General features: G+C 33.0%; 1 protein-coding gene across 4 annotated transcripts in view; it reads right to left on the bottom strand.

Annotated features, from left to right (window-relative positions):
• Positions 1-12,010, bottom strand: part of TRAPPC13 (trafficking protein particle complex subunit 13) — a 37,732-nt gene that overhangs the window by 6,255 nt on the left and 19,467 nt on the right. For 2 of the 4 annotated variants that reach the window (XM_015065324.3, XM_015065325.3), the window contains exons 5-8: positions 9,074-9,201; positions 6,268-6,340; positions 4,886-4,930; positions 1,503-1,520 (exon numbers count right to left, since the gene is read on the bottom strand). In XM_015065324.3, coding sequence (XP_014920810.1) covers positions 1,503-1,520; positions 4,886-4,930; positions 6,268-6,340; positions 9,074-9,201 — 264 coding nt within the window. The remainder of the gene's footprint in view (positions 1-1,502; positions 1,521-4,885; positions 4,931-6,267; positions 6,341-9,073; positions 9,202-12,010) is intronic. The other 2 variants (XM_015065326.3, XM_015065327.3) reach the window with 1 other exon arrangement.

The following is a 12,010-nucleotide window of genomic DNA, read 5'->3' as shown; positions in this document are numbered from 1 at the left end:
GAAAGTGTAAGTACCACCAGTACAAAGAATAGTCTATTTTATAATCATATAGGATTTAACTTTTTGAATAAAGCAGTTGGTTAGCAGTCATTAGTGATTTCTTGGTTTATTTTACACAAATATTTAGGGCTGAAAAAAAGGATGTGAATTATACCTATCATAGAGCTTTTAAATCAAACATAAGGTATTTTGTAGTCTTAGTGACAAATTTGAAAACTAATGCTATTCAGCAATATTTTTATGAATGGGTAATTTAAATATGTATTTTTATATAAAATTTTTATTCCTAAAATTTAGGCATTGAAATTTAGATTATTTATGCAAACATCCTTCTTTTTATGTGATTTGGATTTTTTGTGTGCATAAATGAAGGGTAACAGACAACTTGGTTCCTTTGTGAAACAAACCTGTCTAAAAAATGATATAGCATATTCAATAATTACTTTGTTCAAACGTTTCAAAGTAATATATATACAGAAAGAAAAAAAAATAAACTATGACCCCGAAATTTGGCACTTAATGTAACTTTTTATATATTAAATCTAGGTAAATGGAAATCATTTGTAAAAATATAATGATGAAGAATATAATATAAAGCATTATTATGTAAACTAAAACAGATTCTTTAGTTCTTGGCACATGTGCGCAAGTGAAAATAGAAATACAATGACTTATCAGTTTAAAAGCATGTACCACTCATAGCTATTATTCTGTTACTTTTTCTCAGAATATGGTAAATATATCCCATCAATCCATTGCTTTAAAAAAAATAACCATAGACCCACATTTCAAATTTAAAAATGCAATTTTCTGCTTAAATTTAGGAAGAACTTAGATAAAATGAAAGAAAAACAAGCAGCATAATGGAAAATTAAGTTAGTTTGAACAGTTAGTATAAAGTCATTTGACATTTGGAAAATTAAGAATTCGGTGCTACAGCAGTCGATGTTGTTATTATGTAAGTCACATATTATAAGCAAATGCCGCTTATATTAAACAGAAATTTGAAAATATGACTTTAGCCAACTTGGGAAAATTTGATATTCTTCTGTTTGCTAATGTCAAAGGGCCAACTTTACCTGACCCAGACGTAAAACTGAAACCACTATGCATTTGAAGATGAAAAAATTTCAACTAGAGTTTACTCAAAAAATTAAAGTATAGTAAAGAAACTTACAGGAAGTTGTTGAAAATCCCAAGTCTATTTTAAACAAAGTTAACATGCCTCTTTTAAAAAAACACCCAAAGGAAAAACACTAAAAGTGAGAGCATAACTGTTTCAATATGACAATTTAATCTTCCATCTAATTTTTTCCCCACAGAGTAAGATAACCAATATGATGTAAAAAGTACAAATTATCTACCTCTTTTAAAGTCATATAAGTGGTATTCACAACTAACTTTGTTTTTCCACTATGTTTTGTACAGAGAGATTAATTAGGCAGAGTCAAAAAGTGGTAAGTAAGAAAAGCATATAAATTTATAATAAAAAATCAAATTACCACAGAACTGAGGTCACTCTAATGGAAAAATAAAAAAGAAAAATTAGAAAAATCAGAATTAAATGTTAAAGAAAAAGAATAACTAACTTTAAATAAAATGCATTTCTGCATTTTTTAAAATTTATTAAACAAGACAGCATTAGTAAAACAAGGAAGTAAACAGAAAGTAACACAGAAATATGACAAATCATTTTTCTAAAGAGGGGAAACTGCTATGGTTAAATGAATAGAGAAGAACACGGTGAATCTTTAAACACGAGCAAATATTCAAGGACCCATTTGGGCGACAGAGAGGTATATTCCATGCCTTGTAGTGCTATAAATTCATTACCTATACTGTTATTTTTCATTGATAACTTAGAATGGTTATACATTATCATCCACATCACAGGTGATATATACTGTACAGCTTCTCCTAAATTTGTCTAATAATGGAAGCATTTTTTCAAGGACCATCTTAAGTGATTAGAGTTCTATGCATTATACTTCAAGAAATGCTGGGCTAGATCACTTCTGAAAACTGAAACTTTATTGTCTTCTTGTTAATATATTTCATAGTTTGTCTCTTTTTCATATATATTTCTAAGGCTACTTATTTATCAAGGGCCATCGTAAATGTTGCCTTTTTCATCCAACCCATAGCTAAAAATACTTTTTCACCTCTTGATGTTCTGAGTCTAAGTACACTTTATGATCTGGGGGATGGTGCTTACACTGTGGTTTTGTCATGTTTATTTCCTCTACCAAATCTAAGTACCATGAAGACTGGGAAGATGTCAAGTTTATATTTATTTCCCTTTAGGACCTGGAATAGAGCTCTATACCCAGCAGGTGACCAAATGTTTGAATCCTGGTTTCTAATGTCACCATTCTTCTTTCCCATTTTAGAAGACTACAACAAAGTTTCTCATAAAATTTGTTTTCCTTTAGGTGATTCACATACTACTATAATTATTAGAAACAATGTGAAAAACATGTTTGAGACAAATGTGGGGCTAATAAAAGTCAATGTGTAAGAACTATGGCACATGGAATACTGAGTACTTAGTGAAGAATATACATATTTGATGGAAGGATACAGTCTCATCAAGGGATTAGTAGATGTTTAAAGAGTTAACATCTCTTTATCGTGGGTAGGGGAGTTGGAATACTACATGTGTTCTGTCTTTCTGGTTTACGGTAATACTGTTGATTAATTATAGTATAGCTATTATACTGAATATCTTAGAGACCCTAAAGATTTTATTTGTTCACTCCTAGTTTTTTTTATGTGTTTATTTATTACTGGGGATGGACAGAAAGAGAGGGAGACAGAGAATATGAAGCAGGCTCCATACTGTCAGCACAGAGCTGGATGTGGGGCTTGAACTCACGAACCGTGAGATCACGACCTGAGTTGAAATCAAGAGTCAGACACGTAACCAAATGAGCCACCCAGGTGCCCCTTCACTCCTAGTTTTTAAAGATATCTCTATTTTGAAAGGTTCAGAATTTTACTAAAACTTTTTTAGCTGACGTTTGTTGGCAAAGATTACAGATCATATACATGTTAACTGAAAAAGGCAACAAACACAATTGGTACTGTGATTATGAAAAGAGAATATTAAACACAAATGAGTAAAAACTGACAGAAGACATGGATTAATGAAAAGCCCATTACTTTTTGGTGTGGTCAAATTGTGGATTTTTTTCCCCTTCCTTTTCGGGGAGTATATCACTTTTATAATATTATTCATGGAATAACTAGTAATTTAAAAAACTATGCAAATCACTGTGAATATTAGTGTTATAAAACTATTTGACAAGTATCTTACTGTACCACCACATTTTCATCAAAGGAAGCCTAAAACCACTTAATATGTGCCTCCCTACAACCCAATTATAGGAAAAAAGACCCACATACAGCCCTATTTGTTTCTAATTTTCAAACATATGTGTTCTAACAGAATAGTTACCCATCTCCCTCATATTATGGATGAAATCTTTCCCAGCAAAATGATAAATTAAGATCACTTAAAATTCACCAAGCTGAATAGCTATACTATAATTAATCAACAGTATTCTAGTAAAACCAGAACATGTATGTAGTATTCCAGCTCCCCTACCCATGAAAAAGAAATGTTAACTCTTTAAATATCTAGTAATCTCCTTGATGAGACTGTATCCTTCCATCAAATATGTATATTCTTCACTAAGTAGTCAATAATCCATGTGCATTTGTAATTCTGCTAGGAATGCCTTCACTACTTTGACACTGTTATGTTTCCAACAGGTTACTTCCAAACCCTCCCTCTAGTTCCCCTCCTCATCTTCCCTGAACACTACTCTAAAATCTCAACCCCAGACTTCCTATAGCACATCTTTTTATATCATTCACTTTAGATTCACTATATACTATATTAGATAGTTTTATTATTTTATGCACTTTTTTTCTTTTCTCCCAATAGGGCTTTACTGCAGGTCAGGTTCCTTATCTTAGGCATCTTTTGGTATGTCCAGTAGTACAAACTTTATATTGAATAAAAACTCAGGTGTTGATGGTAAAAATACATAGGAAATTTGACATATGACTGTAAATTTCTGATCATGTGGCTTAGAGGAATAAAGATATAATTTTCATTTCAAAATACTGTAAATGTTTTTGAATTTATCACTGTGGTATGAAAGATATGATTTTTGCGGGAGTAAGGGACCTATTAGGAAATCTGCTTTTTCTGGAACTTTAGAAGCCAAGATAAAGTAGAATTTTTAAAAGGAAATCCAAGCAATAAGACATTTCTCCTAGGCAAAGTCTATTTTATCTCTTTTATTAGGACAGAAGATATCTTCTATTCCAAAAGTTACATATTTCTATATTTTTGCCAAACCTGTTTCTCCCAAAAATTATTTCAAGCCATTCACTGAATTTGATAACCAAACTGTAGCTAATACCTAATTTTCCAGGGCAAAGAATTTAATTTGATGAGCTCTATTTGTCAATATTTTCCATGAACATTAAATCTTTTTTGCAGGGTTAGATCAACTACTTCAATTTTATGATATCAGAATCACACTCTAAATACTGAACAAATTGCTAATGTTTTTAGACAGTAACAATAACCATTACATGGAAGTACAGGGCAATCATTTAGTGCAAGGGGGTGAAAGCCTTAAAAATTTGAGAGAGTAAAATTCAAGATACACTGATTCTATGTAAGTTAAACACAGCAGATTAAAAGATCTACAAGGAAATTATTCTCTTTTGATTGAAATTTATGCTCATTTTTTTACAAGTAATGTGCAGTTATATAAGCAATTTAATATGAAAAGAAATGTATCAGAATTTTAGTCAAATAAAGATCTTACTGTTTAATCTGAATTCCCATTAAGTACCCAACACTTACCTCTGCGTTATAAAATTTGGTTTTCACATCCAATGGTTTGAGAACCTAGTTTAATAAAGCATATCAATCAGAGGAGATTATTATCATTTGACCATTTATCTTTGTTTGTTTTAAACCATAGGGCATAAATTTGTCAAAGGCATTTTCCAATCTTAACTGTGAAAAACTTTCCCAATAGGTATGCAGTATTTTTGCAAAAACAAACAAAAACAAAACAATCCCAAATGCATTTTTAAAAGACAACCATCATTTCTTGAGTGGGTGATAGTTACATGAATTACATTAAGTGTTTATTTCATAATATTTTGCTAAACTGAATATATACATTTTATGTATTTTTCTCTCTATATTTCACAAAAGTGTTTATCAAAATAAGCAAACCTCTTATTTTCTTTTAAAAGGCATGCAAAATCTTAAATGTGTGATACAGCAAAGTCATAGCAAAAATTTTTCCCTTTATAAAAATTTTTTAAAAATATTTTAAAGTAATCTCTATGCCCAACGTGGGACTCAAACTCACAACCCTGAGATCAAGACTCATATGCTCCACCTAATAAGCCAGCCATGTGCCCCCAAATAAATGTGGGTATGTATGTATGTATGTATGTATGTATGTACGTACGTATTTACTTATTTCCTACTGATAGTACTTTTTCTGCCACTTAAAAACAGAGAGGTATGAAAAATATACACAGCATCGTATCTAGATCTAATTTAGAAAACTGTATATGGTCATCCCATCCCTTCTCACATACATGTGCCTATGGTAAACCAGTGGTTTTTAACTATTTTTGATCAGGGAGTGAAAATTGTATATAAGTACAAAATTCTACCTACAATTTCAGTGACTCACGGAATCCCAGAAGGAAGCCTAGTCCACTCAGCTCAAGTCAATAATCTCTCATTTAAATATTTGTTTAGAAATTTGATACTATTTACATTGATTTTATCTGGACTTTACACTCATTTCATCCCTCTCATATATTCTTGTGTGTTTTGTCAAGGCATAAAAACAGAACAATTATTTTATGGATAAAAATCTTCAAGTGAGGGGCACCTGGCTGGCTCAGTCAGAAGAGTGTGCAACTTTTGATCTCAGAGTCATGATAAGTCCCATGCTGGATGGAGAGATTACTACAAAAAAAAAAAAACAAAACAAAAAAACAAAACTTAAAAAAAATGTTCAAATGAAATATTACATTGACAATGATAATTTCTCTGCTTTTACTTAATTTACTCTGACTTTAGATTGCTAGTAATATAACAAATCCAAATACATGAAGCTCCACTATTTGGAGCCTGTTTTCACTGCATATACATAGGAATAACTTCATAGGGAAAAAAGGCATCTAAAAAATATTTACCATTGTCATATTTAATACCTGAAATTTGAAGAATTTTCTAAAATACATTTTTTCTCCACCCTGAGTTGTATAGCTCACTGCACACACCAGGCTGAAATAGAAAGATATCTCTGAATCATCTTCAATTTTGTTTTTAAATAATAAATCCAATACACCTCAATTCTACTCACAAATCTGGAAAAACATTAATACCAATAACGTGGAAGTATAGCCAAATGGGCCTAGAGTAGGAAAAAAAGAGTTTCAGCAGATAATATAATTCCATGAACAAGAAAGTTCTAATTAGCAAAATTAAATACACTCTTTTGGAGCAGGAAGTCGGAAACTTTTCCTTCAAAAGGTGAAATATATTCCAAAATAAATCCCAGAATAATCAAATAGTTGAGCGTACAAAGTAAGTTCACAAAAATTACAAGAAAAAAAATTACAAAATCAAAATTTCAGGGCAGGGAAAGACTTTTTAATATTAAAGGGCAATGGAAAGGAAAAGAGTCTTATAAATTTTAAAACTGAATGAATAAAACACACTGAAACAAAATTAAAAAGCAGACAAAATGGGATAAAATACTTCTAACATTGTGAAGAGAAATTCTTGTAAATAAAACATTAGTATCTTACTCAAAAGAGAGGGAAAGGATATACATAGGTAAATCACAGCACCAGAACAGGCTAACAAAAATGTGAAAATGTTCAGCCTCACAAGTAGTCAAAGAAATAAAATAATGAGGTAAAATTTTTCTACCTCTTAAGATTTGGAAAAAATTCTTTACACATGTCACCAAGGTTGGCAAGGGTATAGAGAAACTGACTCTATCTATATTGCTAGTGGTTGTAAGAAATTTAGAAAACAATCCCTAACAGTCTTAAAAATCCTTACATGCTCCTATAGTAAACTCACTTCAAGCAATCTACCATAGGAAATACTATGTTATTTAATTCATCACTGTGTGAAATAACTCATACTGTGTTAATAACTTATCACTGTGTTATTTCTAATAGTGGGAGACTAGAAATAATGTGAAGTCCAACATTAGGGTAAACAAATTTAAAGAATATGGTCCAAGTATGTAAGATAAAACCATCTTAAAAATAATGTTTTCAAAGAATACTGACTCAAGTGACTCATAATATATATATGTTCATATATATATGAAAATTTACAAGACTGGAAAATAGTACACTAATGTTTTCATAGTGGTTACACTCAGTGGTGATATTACAGGTAATTTAATTTCTCCTTTGTAACTGTCCATAAGCCAGATACTAGGGATACAGAGTTGATCAAAGCACAGTAACTGCTCTCAAGTGCTCGTGGTAGGAAGCAGTAATAGCAAGGTTATGAGTTTTTTGAAGCCAGATATAGATTTGAGCTCCATGTCATTATTTATGAGTTATTTAATTCTACAAGAGTCTCTTTTTCTCTAAAAGGAGGATTTAACGCATTTAATATCATTTTGGTAAACTCAATTTCAACAAAGTTTGACTACTGTTCTCTGGTAGATCTTCTGGTAGCCGACTCCATGGAACTCATACTCTAATGGAAATGACAGGATCGCTTCTCGGCCTTTTGGCTAAGATCAAGTGTAATGGAAATGACAGGTACTAAGCAATTAATTTTAAGTACAAGACCAAAACAATGGTAAGTTGTGAACGCTACAGAATACATAAAAAGGGGTCTAGTGTAGGAGGTCAGGAAAGCCTCTTTGAGAAAGTTGTGGTGAATCAGAGAGATGAAGAAGTAGTACTAAGGTAAACAAAATAACAAAGACATTCCTTTGTGAGGGAAGAGTATATTTCCAGTCACAGAGGAGGAAGGAAACATCTGTATGACTCAGTATAAAGAAGGAGGGAGGAAGGAGAAAAGGTAAGAACTAGAGCAGCTGGTAAGGATTAGGCTCTAGAGAACTCTGTAAAGCCAAAGCAGTCAGAATTTTCTAAGGGTAGTGGGAAGTCAGTGAAGAGTTAAGTGACTTATCCAAGACCACATAATTAATAAATGATGAAGCTGGAATCTGAAATCTTTAAATTTTGACTCTAAGGCTTGTATCAACCATAGAGTATATGCACTAAGAAGTGCCTACAAAAGAGAGGTCACCAAATTGAAATGATTAATAGCTAATATTATATACTTCTTTAAGTCAAAGGAGAGAGGCAAAAATGGTGATGTTAAGTGGAGATGAAGAAGGGAGGATAATGACATACAGTTAGTAAGAACAGGACTTTGTAAAATGATTGGATGTGGGGGTGGTAAGGCAGATGGAGAAGCCTAAAATTACTTTAGATGGCTGAAATTTTCATATTTGCCTCTCAGACAGGAAAATAGAGCATTCATATTCAAATACATATAAAGGCCAGGAATACAGAATTTGAGCTTGTCTTACTTTGGTTCTGTTTTTCTGAATTCTCAGGGTAGAGTATACAAACACAGTTAAATACATAACTGAAAAACCATGACTTTAAAATTAACATCAGTTAATTAACTGCTATTAACATCCGTTGTCAGCATTTGAAAAATAATAAACATACTTTCAGTCAGGGTGGTACCTGGGTTTTAAATGTTTTCATGGCTTGTTATTTTTTGGATAGGGCTGTCTATAGATGCAAATAGGAAACTAGAAATAAATGAAAATAAATCAAGATATTTTTCCTTACAAAACAAACATTTTGTTTAAAGTTTGTTTCTGGTAAGCATGTAAACCTGGAACATAAAATTGCTTCTGAAGTAGGGTCTTAGGGTTTAATGATAAGTGGGCATACAGTAAAAATTTCAAATACTGGCATATATAAGAAAAAGTCTTTGAGAACTAGTAAAATTAATCCTTACATGTGTGTTCCAATTTCCTTTACTTCATGATGTATGACATCATCAATACAACAATCAGGTTTAAGTTCAGCCACTGCAGCATTGGAGGCTGAAAGATTTAAACGCTGAGAACTTGTCTGAAGATCAGCCTTGAAAGAAAGAGGCAGAAAAATCCAAATGAGACTGGTTCACTACAGGATGTGGATAGGTATGGGTGAAAAGACCAAGGGAACAGGAACAAGGAAGTAGGATTGAGGGGGAGCGATACTTCTTGGTGGCAATCTTTCTACTTAGTTCTGAAGCTTAGAACCATGGTAATGGTTCACACGCACCAAAATTAAATACAATCAGCCAGGAGGGCAGGGGGAATGTGGAATGGAACACAAACAGTACCAAATGAACACAATCATAGTCAGGGGGAAAGGGTGACAAAAAATGAACTAACCTAAGTAAGTCTGGCAAACAAAAGCTAGAGACAAAAAGAATGGTACACTAGCTAGAATGTATTCTAGCTAGTACATTTGCTTGTTCACAGGGTATGGGTTAGCAATTCTGAAACGGTTATGTGTATGCTAAGACTAAACAAAAAAATATGGATAACGAGAGAAGTTTCTCACTTTTGGAGAAAAAGAAAGTACAAATAAAAAAATGGAAAAGGCTGCAATGAACTTTTGATGCTGAGTTGGAATTTGAGGCATCAATATGAACATATGGTTGTAAAACACATCTACAGATGGGTATTCCAGAAACAAATACAGATAGATGTGTGTATACAATACTAAAATAAAAATAACTATTCAAAACAATATTAGATGTTATCTGTACAACTAGAGATCAGCATTAAAGTCATCAAAAGCCTTTGAGTCCTTTTTTGAAAGGACTACCTTCTCTAAATTAACACCCAGTTGCTTTCTATTTTGTTCCCCTTTTTCTTTCTTTTTGAACACTTCTCACTCTGTCATAAATGGCATCCTCCCTTAATCTCACTTACTTTGTCACATTCAAACTTAACTTCCCTTGTAACATTTACCACAATCTATAGTTACCTTATTTACATGATTTTGTATCCCTGTTTCTGCCTACCCTACCAGAAATGTAAGGTCTGTGAAGGCAGGAACCTCTATCTTCCGTTGCTCACTACTACAAGCTGACGCCTGACATCATGGTAGGCAATTAAGAAATATCTGTTAAACACTGAATGAAGTTATGATAACACATTGAAGGAAATGTTAAGAAAAATTCAGACAAAGTGAAGATCACGTTCGGCCATGGGGATTGGGGAGATTTTTACATAAAAGCTAGGATTCCAAGTTTCTGTTTCTTTAAAAAAAAAAAAAACTAACAGAGTTTCTACAGTTAATTCTAATCTAACGTTCTTAATGCTAGGCACTGTGAAGTGGGATACTTATTAGTGCTATGTCTTTGGTCATTATATTCAGTTATATAATAGTAGTACAAAATTTTATTGGGCACCTTCCATGTGCAAGGCCTTGCTCTAAGCACATTACTCACTCAATAGTCACAATCCTAAAGTAGGTAATCGTGCTATTCCTATTCCTATATTCCTAATAGTTGTACTATTCCTACTAGTCCCACTATTCTTCCAAGGCACAGAGAAGTAACAACTTCCCCAAGGTTATACAACTAATAAGTAATGGGGGTGAGATTAAAAATTTCTTAAACATTTTAGAAATCAGAGAAGGGGAAAAAAAAGAAACAGCCAAACTCATGGACTTTCTGTCCAATATGTTTTCCTGTGTGTCATTTTGTAAACATTAATCATAATAACAGTATTAATTTATATATGGCTGAACATTTTTATCTTTCTCCTTTTTCACTATTATAAACAGTGCTGCACCAAACATTTATTTCCTTATTCTCTCTGCCAAGACTTCTCCAGAAGCTGGAGAAACATCAGTAAACAAAACAGACCAAAATCCCTGCCCCTGCTGAATTGAAATGTTTGGGGAAAATAATAGAAGAAATGGAAGGCTGGCTTGGGGTAGGCGAATACAATTTAAAATGCAGGATAGGCTCTATGCTGCAAATTCGTTTTTGGATGAGTAGAATTTGAACAGGCCAAGGGGAAGGTGAGGAGAGAAGGAAGCATTTCAGGTAAGTCTTCAGAGGCCATTAAGAAAGAGTTTGGGGGGCGTGCGTGGTTGGCTCAATTGGTTAAACATTCAACTTCAGCTCAGTTGAATCTATGATTCATGGGTTTGAGCCCTGCATGGGGCTCCTTGCTGTCAGCACAGAGCTCACTTTGGATCCTCTGTCTCCCTCTCTCTGCTCCCCACCCCCGCCCCCCACCACGTTCACACACTCTCTCTCTCCCTCTCTCAAAAATAAATAAACAGTAAAAAAAATTTTTTTTAATTAAAAAAAAAAAAAGAAAGAGTTTGGTATAATTAAGGGATTTATATTCAGGAAGAGAGAAAAAAATTTCAAAGATCTAGAATAAGCTTCAAGAGAATAGAGGCCTTGTCTGTTTCCTGCTGTAACTCTAGCAACTAGGAATGTACCTGGAACACGTTAGAAATAGAAATTCTTGGGCACCATTTCAGCTGATCACATCAGAAACTCTGGGAATAAGCCTCAGCAATCAGCATTTTAACAAGCCCTCCAGATGATATTAATAAACTACTGGTATAGACCATAAGGGTTATCTATTATTTTTCGTTTATAGTACACTAAGTACATTGTTTTTGTTTATAGAACACTATTTTTTTTACGTAACATGCTAAAGTTTTCAGACACGGAATTTTTTTTTATCAATTAAAAACCAAACAAATAGGGGTGCCAGGGTGACTCAGTCAGTTAGGCATGTGACTTTTGATTTTGGCTCAAGTCATGATCTCACTCACGGTTTGTGGGATTAAGGCCCACGTCGGGCTCTGTGCTCTGTGGGATTCTCTCTCTCCCTCCTCCACTCATGCACATGCTTTCTCTCTCTCAAGA

This window comes from Acinonyx jubatus, chromosome A1 (assembly GCF_027475565.1).
Source record: "Acinonyx jubatus isolate Ajub_Pintada_27869175 chromosome A1, VMU_Ajub_asm_v1.0, whole genome shotgun sequence".
Classification (NCBI taxonomy): Eukaryota; Metazoa; Chordata; class Mammalia; order Carnivora; family Felidae; genus Acinonyx; species Acinonyx jubatus.
The sequence above is the reverse complement of the archived record's forward strand: the minus strand, read 5'-3'. Positions and strand labels throughout refer to the sequence as shown.